The sequence below is a fragment of the Pseudorca crassidens genome, chromosome 4 (genome assembly GCF_039906515.1).
Source record: "Pseudorca crassidens isolate mPseCra1 chromosome 4, mPseCra1.hap1, whole genome shotgun sequence".
Classification (NCBI taxonomy): domain Eukaryota; kingdom Metazoa; phylum Chordata; class Mammalia; order Artiodactyla; family Delphinidae; genus Pseudorca; species Pseudorca crassidens.
Window position 1 is genome coordinate 36,722,509 of NC_090299.1, and position 20,449 is coordinate 36,742,957.

At 46.4% G+C, this 20,449-nt stretch overlaps 1 protein-coding gene across 1 annotated transcript in view; it reads right to left on the reverse strand.

Moving 5' to 3' along the window:
- STK32B (serine/threonine kinase 32B) overlaps nt 1–20,449 on the reverse strand; it is a 340,079-nt gene that overhangs the window by 202,164 nt on the left and 117,466 nt on the right. Inside the window, exon 3 of the mRNA XM_067735498.1 lies at nt 17,348–17,499. Within this exon, the coding sequence (XP_067591599.1) occupies nt 17,348–17,499 (152 nt within the window). The remainder of the gene's footprint in view (nt 1–17,347; nt 17,500–20,449) is intronic.

The following is a 20,449-nucleotide window of genomic DNA, read 5'->3' on the forward strand; positions in this document are numbered from 1 at the left end:
GATGGATCTAGAGATTATCTTAGTAAGTGAAGTAAGTCAGAATGAGAAAGACAAATCCCATATGATATCACTTATATGTGGAATCTAAAATATGACACAAATGAACTTATCTACAAAGCAGAAAGAGACTAACAGACATGGAGAACAGACCTGTGGCTGCCACAGGGGAGTGGGATAGGGGAGGGATAGATTGGGAGTTTGGGATTAGCAGATGCAAACTATTATTAAAGAATGAATAAACAACAAGGTCCTACTGTATAGCACAAGGAATTATATTCAGTACCCTGTGATAAACCATAATGGAAAAGAATATGAAAAAGAATGTGTGTGTGTGTGTGTGTGTGTGTGTGTGTGTATATATATAAAACTGAGTCACTTTGCTGTACAGCAGAAATTAACACAACACTGTAAATCAACTATACTTCAAAAAAATACATTTTAAAAAAGAAAGAAAGAAAGGCATCCCTCAGATGGGATCAGAGAAAGCTTCACAGATAAGCACTGGGCAGGGTTTTGTGGTGCAAATAGTAGCTCATCAGGTGAACAGGGTTGGGAGAAAATTCAGGAAAATGGAACATCCCATGCAAAGACCTGGACAAGTGTCTGAAACCACTTGGTGTTGATGCTTGGCTCCCAGGAGTCCAGTACTTGTGGAGCTCAATGTGAGGTTAACTAATTTAATCACAATTTTAAGTTTAGTCAAGTTGGAAAACCAAGGAGAAGTGAAGAGAACATTTAATTTAGAGATGGATAATAAAATCTTATTAAGGTGGGCTCCACTAATTTGGGAATATGGAGCAACTCAGATAGGTAAAACGAAGCATTTGAGGAACTGATTTATAATATAAGCAAGATCAGATGCATTAATTCCAAACCACACAGGCTACTAATAGGTTTTCAAATATTCAGGAGTACATGGTCACGTAGCAACAAAGATATGCTAATGACAAACACTTAATACATTCATTAAAATAGTTCCCCATGGTACCGCTCCTGTGTACACCTTATTAGACTTTCTACTTCCCACACCGTGTTGATGTGCGTGGGCCTGCCTCACTTTGAGCTGCTTTTGCACAAATCACCATCACGCATCCTTAATTAAAATGACATTCACTGCACACCAGATGTTCCCCAGACTTGTGGTTGAGAAGGGCAGCTGAGGCCACCCATCTGAATTTTAACATCCCATAAAGGATCTCCGTAAGGCCTGAGACTCCTTTGAGTTTCCCATCCAGACGTGAAACCCGAGACTGGCTCAGGGTTCATCAGAAATCTCATTACTCCCAGTACAGATCTCAAGGGTGCGAATAAAATGGAAATTGTCAGAGTGGTTTAGACTGATTTTCCCTCTCACTGCACCTCATACAAAAGCGCAGAATTCGGAGGGAAAGACAGGATTAGCCACCTCCGTATAAACGCTGTGCACAGCAGGAATTCTAAACCAGCCTGACACCAAGATCTGCCATTGTGGGAATTCCCTGGCGGTCCAGTGGTTAGGGCTCCGCGCTTTCACTCCCGAGGGCCTGGGTTCAATCTCGCAAGCCCCACAGTCCGGCCAAGGAAGAAAAAAAGAAAGAAAATTAAGATTACCATTGTGTCTCCCACAATGTATATTTTAAGCAAATGATCAGGGAAGCAGATAAAGTTTTATAATCATAATAATAGCTGAGTTTGAGATTTAACCATTGTTGGGCACCATGCCCTCATTTTACATAGATTTTATGAAGTTCCTACTCTGTGAAGTAGGAGTACTCCATCACAGGAAGTGGTTAGGATGACACGGGATAACACATTTTAAAGTGAAACTGACATGCAAAAAGAATGCAGTGCATTTTAGATGTTGCTATTATTGTCATTGTTATTTGCTGAAAAAACAACAACACGTGTTCTACCATGAAACATAATAGTGAGATTTACTCCAGGTGGCATGAGGCACTGTTGATAAATTTAATAATATAATTAATCAGACTTCGAGATCAAAGAAACCAAACACCTAAGCATCTTGATGATTCTTCAAAAGGCATCTGATAAAATTCAAAGTCAACTCCAAAGATAAAAAAACTCTTAGGAAAACAAGAATTAAAGGATAACATCCACAAGGTTATCCATGCACTCAAACAAGGGAACTAGTTAAGAGGTAGAACTGTTGGAAAAGTAGAATATGTTGACTCATCATTCATTCATCAAGTATTCATTCATTTTACCAATATTTCTGGAGTGAATTCTTTGTGATCAAGTGCTGGTGGCCCAGAAATGATGCATTCATTCTGAAGGAGGAAGTAAATAAACCACTAAATGAATTTAATTTAATTTCTGATGGTGACATATGATCTGAGGAAAATGATCCAGAGTATTGACAAACAGATAGAAGGGCTGCAGTCATAAGAATCTTCCCGTCACACATGTCCCTCACTGCCTGCAGCAACTAAAGGGATGGCATAGAGTTCAGCCTGAAACCCACCCACCACCTTGCCACATAGCAAAGTGAGACCAAGAGGATGCCAAATGATGAGAGACGGTCAGCCCCAGACAGTGGGTGACCTACAGAGCTGGGAGCCTCCTCTCAGCTCCGCCCACAAACCCCGCCCTGCATCACCCCCACAGGCTGATGATGTGCTAAGGCCACAATCTCTGCTGGCCACAATTCTTACTTTTTTCTTCATTTGTTACCTGTCTGCCCCTGCAGGCAACTGAGCCTGTGAGTCCTAATTTGACATGGCTCCTGGTCCCAAGGGCCTGAGGGTAAGGGTCATTTCTCAAGCCCACCTGCTCATAGAAAGAAGCCAACTGAGGTCCTGGCAGATTGAGTGCCTGCTGCTTCTAAAGAGGTTTGAGTGGGGGTAAGGGGATTCATGTCTGCCATGGCGTCTACCATCACTGATCCAGGGCAGTGGAGCTATGTGCTTATCTGAACTCGGACTGATTCCTCACGACATTTTCATTGCCTACATTCCCCACATTAGTTCTTCCTTTTGTTTTCTCGCTTAGTAATATCTTATCTTGAATTTTAAAACATTTGTGTGAGTGGCTTTAAGTAATTTTGGGGCAAAACAATAGGGTAGAAAAGGAATAGAAAGAAAAAGAGAGGGGGAAAAAGAAAGAGTAAGAGAACCCTGCAGAGTGGTACCTGGCTCACAGCAGGTATCAGCACCCAGTATCATTGAGGATGTGGGCCATGTATCGCAAGTGCTACCAATAAGATGATCCCAGGTGCCTTTGGTGTGGCACTGAATGCCATCTAATGCAGAGCAAAGGGCTGCTCACTCCAATTCCAATTGCATTTCCATCCTGATTATATCAAGGGGAAGGTCTGGGTTTGATGCCAGCCTCTCTTCAACACTCTCCTACTACCTGTCAATCTCCATTTCAAACAATGAAAAGACCTGATCTCAGGTTCACCATCTCGGCAGGCAACAGTATTTAGTTAGAATCTAATGATACTATATATGTTTCATGGTATAAATTCTTAGTGTTGCTTTCTATTTAAGAAAACAGAGGATAGTTTTTTACTCATGGGGTAATACCAAGCTTTTAAGATCAAGTTAATCTAAATAAAAAAGTGAGCTGATATAAAAATGTTAAGTCCATAATATGCAGGTGGTTCTTAGATACAAAGACGATGTACATATCATCATGAGGGACCACTATGGGGTCTCTCCAACCTCCTTCTCCAGGAAGTCACGGAATCAATTTATCACCTGGAAAGTGGATAATCACTTTTCAAGTCATTTCAACTTTTTTTTTTTTTTTTTTTGCTGGTTGAAATGTGCCTGGGGAATGTCAGGTTGCTAGCATTAGCAGGGCATGGAGGAAGGAGAGGTAGCAGCAAAAAAGGCTGGAGTAAACGTGAATCTTACAGAAATATATTTTACAAATGCCTCATTCCCCCACTTCAATGTGAGCCAACAGCCTTAGACCTATTGTAAAGAACACATTGGCGAATCAAAGGTACGTGCCCTGCCAATCAAAAAGAAAACGCACTTCTGTTATGAATTATGGAGAACATAATTAAAAATGAAAGAAATAAAAGGATCTTTGAGATCGAGAAGCATTTAAGTGCATTGTTCTGTTGCTGGGGCACATATGTTTGCATATTAAACTCAGCACGTTATGGGGCTAATTTATCATCCATGCAAAGCGTGTTCTCCTGTGCTAGAAGCCAGGGGTACAGACATGAAAAGGCATGGTCCCTGCCCCCAGGGACACACTGGGAGAACAGGTAGCTCCCCATTTCTTCCCAAACATCCCTCCCTTTTCTCTCCCATCCATTGAGAGACTACTATGTCCCAAGCCATGGATTGGGTGCAAACATCCAACAAATGGATTATCAAGTGCCCACCTGTGCCAGACCCTGTTTTAGGTACTGGAAACATAGCACATGAGATACACGGGACTCTGGCCTCAGGGAGCTCATATTTATTCTGGGAAAAGTCTGTAAAGTGATGAGCAAACACCAGAGGCAGAAAGGAGCAGTGTGACGTGACAGAGAAAGCCCGGGAGCTGGATGAAGCCAATGGTCCAGGACAGCCTCTTGTGAATGAATGAGCCATGACCCTCTTTCGAGATTCTCGGATGGAACAATCACAGGGCAGACTCTGAGAAGGACCACACGAGAGCACTAGCCGCGTGCTGCGTGGACCCAGAGGAGGGAGCAAGGATTTCTGCTCTGCACGGAGGTGCTGATCAGGGATGTCTCTGGAGGATAAGGGTTTCTGACTGTGGTGGCCTTTGTAGGTTTCCAGTTCAACGTGTCAACAATACAGCAAACACATTTGGCTTCTAAGTCCGTAAACATCCTGAAATCTCTTCTTGCACGTGTGTCGGGAACACTGCTCTTCCCGTCACCACCTTTTCAGGATATTTCTCCCAGTTTCACGCGTGACTGATAATGTGGCTGGAAATAAAAAACCCAGGGTCACCTGTGAAGAAGTCACCCCTGGGAGCCGTGGGTGGGTTCTTGCAGGGCAGGGGCCCCAGGTGAGGGCACCGACCCCTTGGAATACAGAAACGCAGCCAGAAGAGGGACTCACAGAGAAGCAACATGTCCACTTATGATTCCCGATGAGCATCTGCACCAGCTGGACGGCGGCCGAGGCTTCCACGGAGCGTGCGAGGCCGGGAAAGTGGTGGGAGATGCTCAGGCTTTGGAGTGAGACAGACGGGTTACAATCCTGACTCCCCAGCTTAATGGTCCGATGATGCTGGGGAAATGGCTCCACCTTACCAGATCTGTCTTTTCATCTACAGATCGAGCTAATGATGCTCACTGCACGCCCTCCCCTCTCCTTGCACAGGAAGAAGGCCCATGATCCACTGGGGGCAAGGGGCTGAGAGGTGGAAAGGAATGAATGACGTCTAGTCTTGCAGAGGCAAAGTCTTACAGCAGAGAGGAGGGGTCAACACATGGTCAGGGTCACGTTCAGACAGGGCATCAGGAGTCATGGAGGACAGTGATGGTCCACAGAGCTCTCAGGGGTAGCCGGGAAGGCCCTGGGGACCAGGCTACCATGTCGCAGGAGACTGTGAGGCTGTGATGGTCCCCTGGGAGTTGTGCACGGCACAGGTATCCCTGGGGATCCAACAGCAGGAAGAGTGGCCCTCGAGGTCCCTTGTGATGGGTTTTCTAAGAAAATATCACCATCCTGGACTGAGGACCTTGCAAATCTGCACTCTGCCCTTCATGAGCAATGTGGTCTTCCACTGTCATTTCCCATCGCCTCTCAAACAGTTCTCAGGGCAAAAGCACAATGGCCATTTATCAACGAAGCACGCATTCCTGAGAGTCAACAACGACTCTATTATATTCTCTGTGCATCTCTACTGTCCAGACATAATTCCTGACTCCCGGGGCCCTGCGAGGCTCCTGGTTCTGTGGGAGCCGCATGCGGCTGGGGGAGCACGTTCAGGCATCCTTTCCTGCCCCCCGTGGTATCTGTCACTGGCCTGGGCACAGCAGTTACCCTGAGTGTGGAACAGAACTCTTTTCTTTAACCATGAATGTGCGGCCTCTAGTGTTACATGGTGAGATGTATTTTCATTAAGCCCGTAATTCTTTGGATTTGATCACACAGTCTGGGTCATTCTGCTCTGCTTCTCAGAGCTGGCTGTGCTTGAGCCCAGTTCTCAGCCCACAGGGCAGGCTGCAGTGGTCCAATCTCACACTCACAGAGCAGGAGAGACAATTCAGGCTACTGGCTGTCATAATGGTTAAGCAGAAAAAGTCTTCCTTAAATGAAACCAAATGTAGAATATTACGAAACAGGAATGCAGAATGAGGCAGGACAGAGGCCTGATCCCTACACATTCAGCCCCATCAGCCCCAAGTAACCTCTAAGGAAGTTCCTGGGTCCCCCAGGGCTCCAGGGAAACCAGTGGAGAGAGTCTAAGGCCTTCAGGCCACGGAGGAGAAAACTGTATCCAGAGAAGGAAGGTATCAAATTTCAAGTGAGTGGATAAGATCCCAATGGCAGGTCTCAGTTTTCCCTCTGAAATTCCCACACAATTTCCAAAAACTCTTATCGCATCAGCTTGAAAAATGGAGGTGGTGGAAAGTATAAGTTCTGGGTGAATCCCGGCTCTATCCTGTTAACTGTGGGGCCCTATACAATCAATCACTCAGCTTCTCTGAACCTCAGTTTCCCCGTGTGTAATAACCCCTGCCATGGTGACTTGCTGTGAGCATTGGGTGCCGTGAAATCCCCAAGGTGCCACTTGGTCAGGGAGTCTCCCCGATGCCACAAAGGATGCCAAGTTTCCTCTTCCTCTACAATGTCAGTTTCCTGTGCACGTGCACTCCCTTCCCAGCACTTGCCAGAATCTCGAATTGTCCATGTTTTTATAAAGTTATTGGATTTTTGCCTGTCTCCTGTCCAGACTGGAAAAGGGGATGCTCCGCGCATGTGAGGTCACGCCTATTTTGCTCTGCGCATATCACCAGCACTTAGGACCACGCCCAGCACGCGTAACAGGTGCTTAATAAACAGGCGCTGAATGAACGAACTCGTGAACCCAAAGGCAGAGGGCGCTGGTGCAGAGCGCTAGTCCAATGCACGGTCTGCTTATTTACAGCCCCGAACCCCTCTGAGCCTCAACTGTCTCTCTGCAAGACGGAGAGGCACAGTGGCTCTCGACAAGGCCGAGGGAACAATGAACGGGATGACTCACGTGGAACCCTCAGCACAAGCCAGGTACCCAGCAAGTGCTTAATAAAGGTTCGCTATTAGAACTGCTTCCATCATTATCCATCAGAATATAAAAGGTCACTTTCCTTCCTCAGCTTCACAGACTTACTCTGGATCAGAGGGAGGGGTGGAAACACCATTTGTTCAGATTAGCAAAATCATTTCTATTGGGTTCAGAAGACTAGAGGGTTCGATCTTGGTTTTGGTTTCCAGGTCAGTGTGGGTCGGTGGGAGTGAAGAACCAAGGTGGCTGCCATATATGGCTCCCTGAATACCACGTGTTGGGGAGGCAGGACATTTATTCATTCAATCCTTCATTCAGCAGGTACTCACTGAGCATCTCTCTGATGCCAAGACATGTTTCTGAGCGCTGGGAAGGAGCAGTGAAAATGCAGACGAGTCTGCCCTCCTGGAGCCCTTCCTTCGTGTGTGTGGTGGGTGTGTGTGTGTGTGTAGGAGACATAGAAAAATAAACAAGTTGAATAAGTAAAATGTATCACGTGTTATAGGATGAAAAGTACCATAGCATATAAAGCAAGGAAGAGGGTTAGTGGGTTAGGGGGGCTGCCAGCCAGGGTGGGGAGGAGCTTATGATTTTAAACTGGGTGGTCAGCGAAAGAGCTCAGATAGGAGGTAACATTTGAGAAAGATCTGCAGGAAGTGAAGGTGTGAGCCCTGCAGGTGTCTAGAGGAAGTGGTCCCAAGCAGAGGAAACACCGGTGCAAAGACCAGGAGTAGGGGTGGAAGCGAGGAGTGGGGACTGGGGGGGGGGGGGGCGTGCCCAGCTGTTGGAAGAACATGGGGAGCTGCCACGTGACTTTCAAAAACTTGAGGAACAAGGGCGCCACAGTCTCCAATTTAATTAAGCTCACTACAGAGGGTAAATGCTTCCTAAATGTATTACGTTCTAATGCAATTTTTGTATTGCTTTGGGATATGAACTTAGCATAAAATTGCTCCTCACTGAGCATCCCTCGTCTTTATCTGCAGTCCTTACATGTATAACCGCATTCACTGCCTTCCACTGGCAATTTCATGCATACAAACTGTGCATGAGATTTACAGGCTATTACCCATCCTTCAGTTTTTCTCAGAAGGAAGTATATTAATGTATATCTCACTAACAAATTATCAATTCCATAGGGCTTTCATTCACTGGTCCTCATGTGATTTGGACTTCACAAAGTCCAAGGAAGGGAGGGAGGTATTATCCCCATTTTAAAGATGAGGAAACTGAGACTTTCCAAGAATACCATCCTAGGAAGGGGAAGGACCATTTTTTGTCCAGTATCCAACTGCTGTATTTCTTCTTTTTAATTCCTCTCAAGGTATCTCCTTCATTGCTTATTCATCTTAGGTTCATGAGGCTTATCCCTGGGCCTGGCTCCCAGAAGTTGGTTTAGGAAGAGCAAAAGCTTTGGTGTTAGATCTGGGTCTATCAGAGTTGTGCTGGAGCTGGCTCATACTGGCTCATGAGAACTGCTGAATTTTCAGAAATTTTATAAGCTGGTCAACATGCTGTTAGCTTGAAATCAACCATGTCTTAGTCTGTTTGTGCCGCTATAATAGAATACTATAGACTGGGTGGCTTATAAACAACAGAAATTCCCTTCTCACAATTCTGGAGGCTGGAAGTCCAAGATCAAGGTGCGGACAGATTCGGTGTCTGGTGAGCATCAGCCTTCTGGCTCATAGATGGTTGTCTTCTTGCTGTGTCCTCACATGGCAGAAGGGGAAGGAGTGAGGGAGCTCTCTGGGGCCTCTTGGAGGGGCACTAATCCCATTCATGAAGGCCCCACCCTCATGACCTAATCATCTCCCAAAGGCCCCCATCTCCAGATACCATGCCATTGAGGGGCTAGGGCTTCAACATACAAATTTTGGGAAGACACATACATTAAGTCTATAGCAGGCCATGATGGGACTCTTTGCACCACGGAAATCAGCTGACTCTACAAATCGGGACTTGCTTTTTGTCCTCTTGGACAGCTGTTAAGCATTTCCTGGTACATCGTTGCCTCTAATCCCAGTGCTGCCTCTTGTCAGCTACATAATCTTACACAAGTTATTTAACCCACCAGTCCTCTGCCTCCCCAACTGTACACTGGGGATAAGAACATCCATCTTGTAAGATGATTCTGAAGATTAACCAGGATAAAATAGGAAAAGAGCCATGTACCATAGGTGATCCACAAAGGATAGTGTTACCAATATTTTAGGCCTTGATGAAGTGTGGGAAGACTTTAATGATTCCCCAAGGACCAAGTAGAGTCTTTTTTTTTTTTTTTAAGACGTTGGAGGTAGGAGTTTATTAATTAATTTATTTATTTTTGCTGTGTTGCGTCTTCGTTTCTGTGCGCGGGCTTTCTCTAGTTGTGGCAAGCGGGGGCCACTCTTCATCGCGGTGTGTGGGCCTCTCACTATGGCGGCCTCTCTTGTTGCGGAGCACAGGCTCCAGACGCACAGGCTCAGTAGTTGTGGCTCACGGGCCCAGTTGCTCCACGGCATGTGGGATCCTCCCAGACCAGGGCTCGAACCCGTGTCCCCTGCATTAGCAGGCAGATTCTCAAACACTGCGCCACCAGGGAAGCCCAGGAGAGTCTTAATTACAGAAAAACATGTGGGAAGCATGAGGAGCAGTCAGAGAAATGGGCACAAGAAGGTGCCATGTGGGGACAGAAGGTGGGGAATCAGAGGGCCCCAAAGACCACTGGTGGGTCCAAGTGAGTCCTGGCTTTCCCTCTGACCTTGGGCAAACTTCATGCCCTTCCTGATTGATTGCTGGATCGACCCCCTTCACCCACAGGAATTGTCTGATACACCAGGGCCCAACTCCACCCTCCTCGAGCCCCGGAGTTACACAGCATGACCCCTGGCTCCTCATGCATCCCTTTCCACGGTTCAGCGCTGACCCCCTGGATGTCAGAACGCAGCTGGGACATCTTGTAATCCATACTCACCTCCTTCAGAATAACAAACCTAAGAAATCTGCCATCTTGAAAGCACAAACTGAAGTTACCAGTGATGTTAACAAATCTTGGAATAGAAAAGGATGAGAAAAGGACCCTGGATGAGTCAGCATCACCTCTTGTGCCCTTTTATTAAGGGAGTTACCATGCTGATGGAGACTAAAGAAGATGATACTAATTGGAATTGGGAAAAAGCCCATGAGCATTTCCCATCTATGACCTCCAGGACATGGTGGACATTTGTAACCTCTATATTTTTTAAGTTACCCAGGACCCCAAAGGACAGTGACTACTTAAGATGGAAGGAAGAGAGCAGGGGAGCAGGGCCAACTGTTGGTTTAAGGTCTGTCCTCTCACATCTGTAAGCTCTGTAAAGAAGGAGAGTGACTGTCTCGCTCATTGTTCTATCACTGATGCCAACACAGGGTTTGGCATGTTGTAGGTCCTTAACAAACACTGAGTGAATTAATTTATTGAACATTGGATGCTAGGAATACAGAGGTGAATAAAGCATGGTCCCATTCCCCAAGTGGCTCACTGCTAATGGAAGAAACAGATGTACAGATGGATAAATGTGATTGAGCTGCTTGGTACTGCAACAGAGTGCAGATGAAAGCACTGCCAGTTGAGGCCTGGGTGGCAATCCTGAGGCAGCTCGATAGAGGAATTGGTGCCTGACCTATAGACTTTAAGAGGTGGTAGTCATAAGGATTCTCTTCTTCTCTGGATCCTTAAAAATTAAGACAGTGCCTGGTACCCAGTAAGAGTCCAATAAATATCCATTTAATGAATGAATACTTGTGGGGGCAGAAGTTCTCAAAGAGAACAAAGGGGAGACGGTGTTCCAGGCAGAAGGAACAGCATGTGCAAAGGCCCGGAGGGCTGATGACAGCAAGATGAATTACAGGTGCCACTAATCAGTTAGTATGGCTGGGACAAAAATGCACCAAGATGGTAGCAGGGGTGGGTGTCAGGAGGAGAGATTGACATAATGTCAAGAGGCCAGGGCATGGAGAGACATCTATTCTGTGGGCTTTGGGGAGTCATCACAGAATTCTAATCAGAGAGTGGGCTCGGATTTTCACTTTGGTAAGACTTGCCCTGTGCTATAGACTGTGCTTATGTCCCCTCCCCCAATTCATATGTTGAAACTCCAGTCTCCAGTGTGATGGAGATAGAGCTTTCGGGGTAATTAGGTCATGAGGGTGGAACCCTCATGATGGGATTAGTGCCCTTACAAGAAGAGGCAAGAGAGAGCTCTCTCTCTCTCTCTCCCCTAGGTGAAGGCACAGCAGGAAGACAGCCATCTCTACACCAGGAAAAGGGTATTCATCAGAACTTGACCATGTTGGCACCCTGATCTCAGACGTCTCAGCCTGCAGAACTGTGAGAAATAAATGTCTTTTAAGGCCCCCAGTCTATGGTAGTCTGTTACTGTGACCTGAGCTGACCAAGACACCCTGTGTGGGGAAAACTGGTGATGGCTGAGTGTTGAAATGCTGGTTGGGAGGTTGTAGCAATATTCAAGGCCAAAGATAATTAGTTTTATGGAAATGAAGCTGCTCAGTGACTGGTGATTATTTGTAAAGGGCTTCTATCCTTCATCAAAGGTCCCTGAGGGACCTTCTGTCTCTATCCTCCCCCCAACCTCCTTTCCTGCCCACTTGCTTCAGACAGATCAGCTTCACCTTTAAAAACCTTACACAGTTTTACTCTAATCAAAGGTCTCAATGCTTAAGAAAAACTAGCCACTAATTTAAGTGATTCTTTCTTGCCTGAGAGTGGCTCATGGAGACCTACGTCTTGACTCAGCCTTTCGCTACTCAGAGAAGGTTCCAGAAACACTTGCTATGAGAACAGTTTAAACTGATTGCAGGTATCTGTTCTCATCCTATCCTGCTAGGTATCCGTCCTCACAGTTAATCCAGCAGCAAACAGGGCAGGGGAGGCGCTGCCTAATTATAAACAGAACATTTTAACAGTATAGTAAATATAGTCAATCTGGTAAGCAGAATTGGATTTTGAAAATACAGTCTGAAAACACAGTGAACTACCTACCCACCACAATGTAATCAGGATAAAAATCTAGTACCGGAATCTCAAGACTCATCTTCCAACAGTCAGCATGTCCTCATGTTCCCCGCTGGAAGAGGAGAGAACTGGTCCAGCCAGCCCCAGACGAACCTGAAAGACGGGTGCTAATCATATCAACAGCAGTGGAGGTCCCTGGCCCAGCGGTCACCTCATGCCTGGGACCATGTGGATGCTTGTTATGTATTCCCCCATTTGGTCCTTATAGCAACTCTATCATGTGGTCATCTTTTCACTTCCATTTTCCAAATAAGGAAACTGAGACACAGGGGGGAGAATCAAATCACTCTCGAGCCCCCGTATTAGTCTGCTCAGGTTGCCATAACAAAATACCACTGCCTGGGAGGCTGATGCACTGGAAGTTAGTGTATTCTCACACAGTTCTGAGACTGGAAGTCCAAGATCAGGGTCTGGGCGTGGTCGTGTTCCAGTGAGGGTTCTCTTCCTGGTTTGCAGACAGCCACCTTCTTGCTATGTCCTCACATGGCAGAGACTCGCTCGCTCTCCATCTTCTTACAAGGCCACCATCCTTTTGGATTAGGGTTCCACCCTAATGACCGCGTATAACCTTAACAGCCACCTAAAGATCCTGTCTCCAGATATAGTCATATTGGGGGTTAGTCATATTGTGGGGCGGGAAGGGGGCGGGGAGGCCACACAGTTCCAGAGTAGCCGCTTTGCCTACAAGAGGCAGAGCTGTCATTAGAACCTGGGAGATCGGACCTCAGAGCCCGAGTGTTGAAACTCTCCCCGCCATCTCTCCCCTCCCCGCCATCTCTCCCCTCCCCACCTCTCCAGGGCTCCCGCTAGTGCACAGCCCTCTTCTCTGGGGTGTGATTTTTCATTGCCTTTTTCCTTTGCCCCAGTTGTCTTAAGCCCCAGAGAGCAAAACAGCTTTGCTTCAGAACAGGTGAAAATATTGCACTTGACAACTCCACCTGGATCGTCCCGGGCTTGGGAGCACCCATCATTCGTTCTTTAGAGGGCAAATTGTCGTGAAAACTAATCAGTGCCCGGCCTTTGCCTTTGCCTTTGCCTTTGCCAGTTATAGAGCATGTCAGCAAAAGAGAAGAAGGACAAGGGGCGTAGTCAGGCTTTCCAAGTCTGCGATAATTCACCCTCCGTGTAATGAGATGAAAAGCTGATGTATAATTAATTTAAAGCAGTGGTGTCCTTATGAACCTGATGAGCAATCCCACGCCATGCTCCCTCCTAGCAGGGTAAGGGAGGCAGCAAACAGAAGCCCAGCAGGAGGGGCTCCATGCAGGGAGGAAGGGGGTGTGGTGGGCTAAGCAGGGTAGGGTCAGGGCCTTCTCACAGCAGCCATGGCAGAAGGGTTGTGAATGTGGGCCATGATGCCAGACAGCCTGGGTTCAAGTCCCATCTCCTCCATTTATTAGTGGTGTGACTCAGTTACCCCATCTGTAAAATGGGGACAATAATAATAGGATGATAGCAGGAAACTAAAGAGGCCGTTAGGAGGATTAATAGCAGTTAAAGAAGACACTTATCAAGTACCTAATAAACGTTAGTGGTATTTGCCTACAAGAACTGGAAACCTCGGGGCACACTGGATGATCTTGAGTTTGAATCGCAATTCCGTTGATTCAGGTAAGATCATGAACTGCGTTGAGCCCTGCTTTACTTCTTTGACAAATGGGGCCCAAACCCCTTGTCCCACAGGGCTGTTATGAAGACTCCAGCACAAGGATGTAATGTCTGGGTGGCAGGTGCCAATCACGTGGTGGGCACAGTCACTACTGTTTTCTGGAAACAGCTCCCAACCTCCCTCTGCAGATTCCTAAGACTCAGGTGGGACCAACCTCCTGGCCCCTTCCCCACTGCTTTAGGAAGGAGCACATGACCAGGTCAATCATGCCCGTGACCTTCAGCCTCTGCTGTGGCTGTTCAGCTAGTAGAAGTAGGAAAACCATCAGTCAGCATGAGTCGTGGCTCTGAAACACAGCCAGCACAGGGGAAAGCAGGAGATAGAGACCGAAGTCAGCTAGAATTCTAGACTTTTTAGGTGTAAAACCCAAGAAATTCCCTTTGGTGTTGAAGCAAGTTTAAGTTTCTGCCCCTGAGCCACACAGTATGTAAAGTACTCAGTACTGCCCAGTGAATTAAGGACCCTCTCCTTTTCACTTATAGCTGGAAGGAGCATTCCTCTCTCTCTCTCTCTCTCTCTCTCTCTCTCTCTCTCTCTCTGTATCATCCATTATCATATGTAGGTATACACATGCACACACACATATATACATAACCTCTTACAGTAAACAATATTTTCACTTACAGAAAATATACTGTCATATCTTTTCCTATCAGTTAACTCTCAAAACAGTGCTAGCAGTAAACAAGGTATTATTTTCACCATTAGCAGGTGAAAAATTGAGGCCAAAGAGTTGGAGACTCCAAAATCAAGCAGCAGGTTCTATCCTTTCTTGCTTATGATGGGAATCCAATGCCCTAAGAGGCCAATGTGCACAGGGAGCTTTCCCATTGACCCAGCGCTTACATGGAATTAAAGGGGGTCTGTCATTAATCTGTTGGCATCTTGGAGACCATGAACAGAGCATCGAAAAACGGTCCTAAAAAGGGAGGATGCCGACACATCCTCCCTCCTTCAACACACATCACAGTCCAGATGTACATCCCATGCCCTTACTCGGTCTGAGGAGTCTCCCCTGAAACAGTTCAAGCTCAGAGATCTTCATCTCAGCATTATTTACATTGGCAAGATAATTAGAAACAGCCCTAAATAACCTATACGACAGGTTAGCGGTTAGATGTCTTATTGAACTTCTCCACAGTGGAAGGTTATGTAGCCATTAGAAGTGATTTACAGAAAGTTTGTAGTAAGGAGATAGTGCTCCTACTAGACAATTAATTTGAAAAAACAAAACCCAACATTGTTATGCATGGTTTTATATCAATGACATTTACAGTCATATTGGTATGAGAAAAGAAGTATAAAAAGAATTACACACCGAAATGTAATCTGGTGGTGGTAGGATTCTGGATAATTGTTGCCTTCTTATGTATGTCATTTTCTGTATTTTGCAATGAACCTATGTTGCTTTTCTGATTAGAAATGATGCAGCCACAGTGGAAAATAGTGCGGAGATTCCTCAAAAAATTAAGACTATAAGTACCATGTGAGCCAGCTGTCCCAATTCTGGGTATTTATCCAAAGAATACAAACACATTAATTTGAAAAGATATTTGCACTCCCATGCTCCTTGCAGTGCTATGTATGTATAATAGTGAAGATATGGTAAACACCTAAGTGCCCATCAACGGACAAATGGATAAAGAAGATGTGGTATATATATACAACTGATTACTATTCTGCCATAAAAATATAGACGAAATCTTGCCATTTGAAACAACATGGATAGAATTTGACGGTTATTATGCTAAGGTAAATACGTCAGATGGAGAAAGACAAATATTGTATGATTTTACTCATATGTGGAATATAAAAAGCCAACAAACAAAAAATAAAGGAACAAATCAGATCAATCAAAAACAAACACGTACATACATACTGAGAATAGAGGAGTGGTTACCGGAAGGAAAGGGATGGGCTGGGGGAAGGGGAGTGAAATGGGTAAAGGGAATCAACTGTATGGTGATGAACGGAAGCTTAATTTTTGGTGATGAGCACACTGTAGGGTATATGGAAGTAGAAATATAATGTTGTACACATGAAACTTATGTAATGTTATAAACCAAATGTCACCGCAATAAAAAATAAATTTAAAACATTTCCTCGTACCGCAATCAAAACACAAAGAGGTTTATTGCCCCCAAATAACTGAAGTGTTTGGGTGGCTGGAGACATGACAAATGCACACTTGTTACCCAGATTCTAGTGTATGACACACAGTATGGCGTTTGCCCACAGAAATGCCCAAGTCTGAGGCATCTGCTGGGCAGACTTGGATTTTCTCAAACAGGACAACTGATGTCCCTCCTTGTCCTATCACCCAGTGTTCAGAGTGCTTCTATATATGAAGGGCAAGAGAAATAATTGGTGATATTAGGGATTCAGGCTAGGCTAGACTTTCCCATCAGAAAGGATGCTCTGAAGATCAAAAGATGCAGAATGCAACTGTCAGATTTTGTTTCCTAGAATAGCCTGTCCTCTCCCCTTCAACAAAATCCAGCTCAGGAAACATTGATTAAGTGCCCCCAACATGTCTGAGGCTGTATTAGACTCCCAGAAACAAAGAACCAGGAAACAGTCTTTGTTCTCAAGGAGCAAGTGATTTCTTAGTAAGGACAGATAAATAAACAATAATTTGGGTTCAAGGTGATGCAGGCTATGTTGGGTCAAGCACAGGTCAAGGTGGAGACATGAGGAGTGTTCACCCAGCCTGTGGGGCAGCGAAGGCTCCTCGCCTACGTACCTCGAAAGCTGAACCAAAGGAATGAACGGCATTTGGTCAGAGGAAGCTGGGGAGACAGGAAGGCGGAAGTTTCAGGAAGAGGAGACTTCACATGCAAAGACACAGAGGCAGGGAAACAACCAGCAAAGGGGCAAATCTAGGACACAAATTAAAGCAGAGATGATAGCCAGGGGTGGGAGGGGGAGAAAGTTCCAGAACATGGCTCCTAGCAGGCCTCATCGGCCAGATTCAAAACCTGGAATTTAGCATGTCCACACCGGGCAGCCATCCTAAGTGGAGTAAAACGTCAGCTCCTCATGTTCATGGCAAGTCCTGCTTGCCACGAACACTGTGGGTGTAATTTTCTAAAAAAGTTAAATTCCCCTTAGAAGGCTCCATTTGGCATCCTCTTATCACATTCTACATGTGTTCTCGAACATACAAAAACCTTCTCTTCTAAACCGATTTCAATTCTGATTCACCAGGTAAGAGGACCGAATGAAAATTAAGCCTATGTTTAATGATTTCATCAGAAAATGTACTCTACCGATTAGTCATCAGAAAGTGTACCCAACGAAATATTCATAAGAATATCTGAACCCAGAAAATTTCATTTCTTTCTCTCTACAGTACAGAAGCTTCCTTCTAGCAGAGCCGGATTTGCATTTGGCTCCATAATGAGGATTTCACCGGAGCCCTGGATGGAATCACTCACCACAGATTGACCAAGAAAGGATGCTCCAGCCCCTGCATGATCTGGAGCTCCCGGAAGACGTTCCGGACTTCGTCCCTCTCGATGCACTTCTGCTTGTTCATGTATTTCATCGCGTACATTTTCTTAGTGTCTCGCTTCTGCACGATGCAGACCTAAGTGACAGCCAAAAGGGAGAACATTCAGGCCAACGTTTCAAAGGAACAAAAAGGCAGCCCCTCACGGCATCCCTACTCCTGGGTTCAAGTCTTGGTTTTGAAATCTTGCTAGTGGAGCAGTGCTGGCTACGCCACAACCTCTCCAATATTTGCAAAATGGAAGAGCTGGACCAGATTCACCTGTTGATCAGGTATTTACACTAAGAAAGTGCTGAAAAAGCAGCTGCAGAAACAGAAGGGGGAAGAGGCAGCCCTGCACTCAAGGAACTCATAGCCTGGGAGGAAAACAGACAGATGCACCAGTATCTACGATGCTGAGATACACGTATCTGTGCCTCCCGTGGCCCCCGCCCTCCCCACTTCTGCTCACACCTCCATCGCCAGCCCCGCTTCTCTTTGACCGACGATTCTGTCTGCCAGCAGAGCCCGCGTTGCTGTAACAGACTGGCGATGCCGAAGAGTGAAGGTCCACAGAAGCAACACTCGGCCCATGCAGGCAGCTGGGGCATCTACACCCCAGACCCCTTGTCCATCCCACGGCTCCCGGAGTTTGAGAGTTTGCCCACAGGGCTAACTGGCTTGACGGCACACCCTTACCAGCAGCCTCCTGCCTTTCCTTCCCTGACTCATTTCCCAACTCACCACCTGTGCCTGCTTCCTCTCCAGGGCCCTTGGGGAGACCCAAACTAAGGGCACAGGGGCCCTGGGGGAGCAAAGGAGAAGTGGTGACAGCAATGGTGGCAGCTCCTGTACTGAGCACTCTCCTTTGGGAGACTGAGCAAACTGTCTCCTTGATTATCTCACGTGATCCCCACCAAAACCCTGCGAATAAAGGCTCCACCTTCCCTTGAGCACGAGGAAGCTGCAGCCCCGTGTGCACTAGTTAACTTGTCCAGAGTTCAACAAGCCCCTCGGTGTCAGGACGGTGATTCAAACCCACAACAGTCTGATTTTTGAGTGACGCCCTTACTCACAAGGGGCAGCGCTGGGAGGGGGGACATGCTGTCAGAGAAGGCTCTCTCGAGGCACTAATGCCAGAGGGTGGGCATGAAAGGATGGAAAGATGGCAAAGGCAAACGAAGAGGCTTTTAGGGGAAAGGGAAGATATAAAGGAGAACATAGAGCCTTAGGACACCCGGCAAGGAGTATGGTGTGGCTGGAAAAAAGTAGCAGGGTGAACACGTCCTGTATTCCCAACATCCTGATGGGGAATCGTATTCATTTCCTCGGGCTGCCATAACAAAGTACCACAAACTGGGGGCTCAAAATAGCAGAAATTTACCGTCTCACAGTTCTAAGCCAGAAGCTCCAAATTAAGGTGTTGCCAGGGCCGCGTCCCCTCTGCAGGCTCTCGGGGAGGGTCCTTCTTTGCCTCTTCTAATTTCTGGGGGTTGTTATCAATCCTTGATGCCCCTTGCTAGCAGCTACATCACATGAATTTGGGGACGGATACTATTCAACCCCGTACAGTAAGTAGTTTTATTACCCTCCCTTGACAGATAAAGGAAGAGAAGCACAGAAAGGTTTTAGACCTTCCTCACGCCTCAGGACTCAAACCCAGGCTCTCTGCCTTCCCAGGACACACCAATGATGCATCCTCCCTGGGAACAGGTCTGTGATAGAGAACACGAGGGATATGGTTACGGGCCTGGGAATTCGGTGTTTTCTCTGGGCGTCCCAAGTTGGTCTTCTATTGGAAATTGGACCCCTTTTGCTCCGATGTGCTATGAATCTGAGGCAGATACAAGACGGTAGGGAAAAGCCTGAATTCCAATTCCCACTCTGGTTCTTGCTGCCTTTCTGAGCTTCTGTCTCAGCATCTGTCTGAACAGAGTTATCAAAGCCCACCCTGCCCCACTGGGGTGAAACTAAATGAGACCAAGGAAGTGGGAGTGCCCGGCTGTGTCTGATAAATGTCACCCGAATCTCAATGTCTTAAGAAGCACATTTCATGAAATCTCCAAAAGAATGCTTTTCCAGGCAGTACGATTAGTGGCATGAGGTTGAAGACCCAAGAACTTTACCAGTGAACTTGAAAATATAAAACCACAGAAGGCAAAGGTGTGCTGGACAACAGCCCCTTGGGTCCCTGGTTCGCAGGAATCTGAAGAGAGACTTCCAGAGCCCTGAGACCCACGTCCGCAGGCAGACACACAGGGGGCAGATCATTCCACTAATGAGGGTTTCTCATCTCTCTCACTCCTCATTTGCCTTCTCAGAAGAGATGTGGAGTAGACACGGTCTCTGCCAGGGCTGGGAGCCCTGAAATCCAGTTGGCTGCATCATCTCGAAAAGCTGAGTCTGGGCAATGCCCCCGTCAGAGGAAGACCCCTCCCAGCCCCAGCTCTTGTTGGTACGACTGACGAGGGGCAAAGGTGCTGAGAGATGGTTCTCACCTCCCGGGGCAGGATAGGGGGGTGGGCGGGAAGGAGGAGGGTGACACTCATAGCAGCTCGGAGACAGCTCAGGAACTAGCAGAGACTCTTCAAAATGGGATTAGAATTCTGGCTTTCAAAGCAGAGCTCAGGATTTGAATAGGGTTTGGAGGTCTGACTTTGGGTACCAGATAAGGAAGAGAGGTTGGTACAGGACGTTGCCTGGAGCTTGAAGGCTTGGATTTACAAGTCAAAGAAGAGGTTGAGGCCTGGGGTCTTGGCCAGCTCCATGCTGATGAAAAGGTGTGGCTGGCAATCTGTACATCTTTGGAGAAATGTCTATTTAGGTCTTCTGCCCATTTCTGGATTGGGCTGTTTGTTTTTTTGATATTGAGCTGCATGAGCTGCTTGTATATTTTGGAGATGAATCCTTTATCAGTTGCTTTGTTTGCAAATATTTTCTCCCATTCTGAGGGTTGTCTTTTCATCTCGTTTATGGTTTCCATTCCTGTGCAAAAGCTTCTAAGCTTCATTAGGTCCCATTTGTTTATTTTTGTTTTTACTTCCATTTC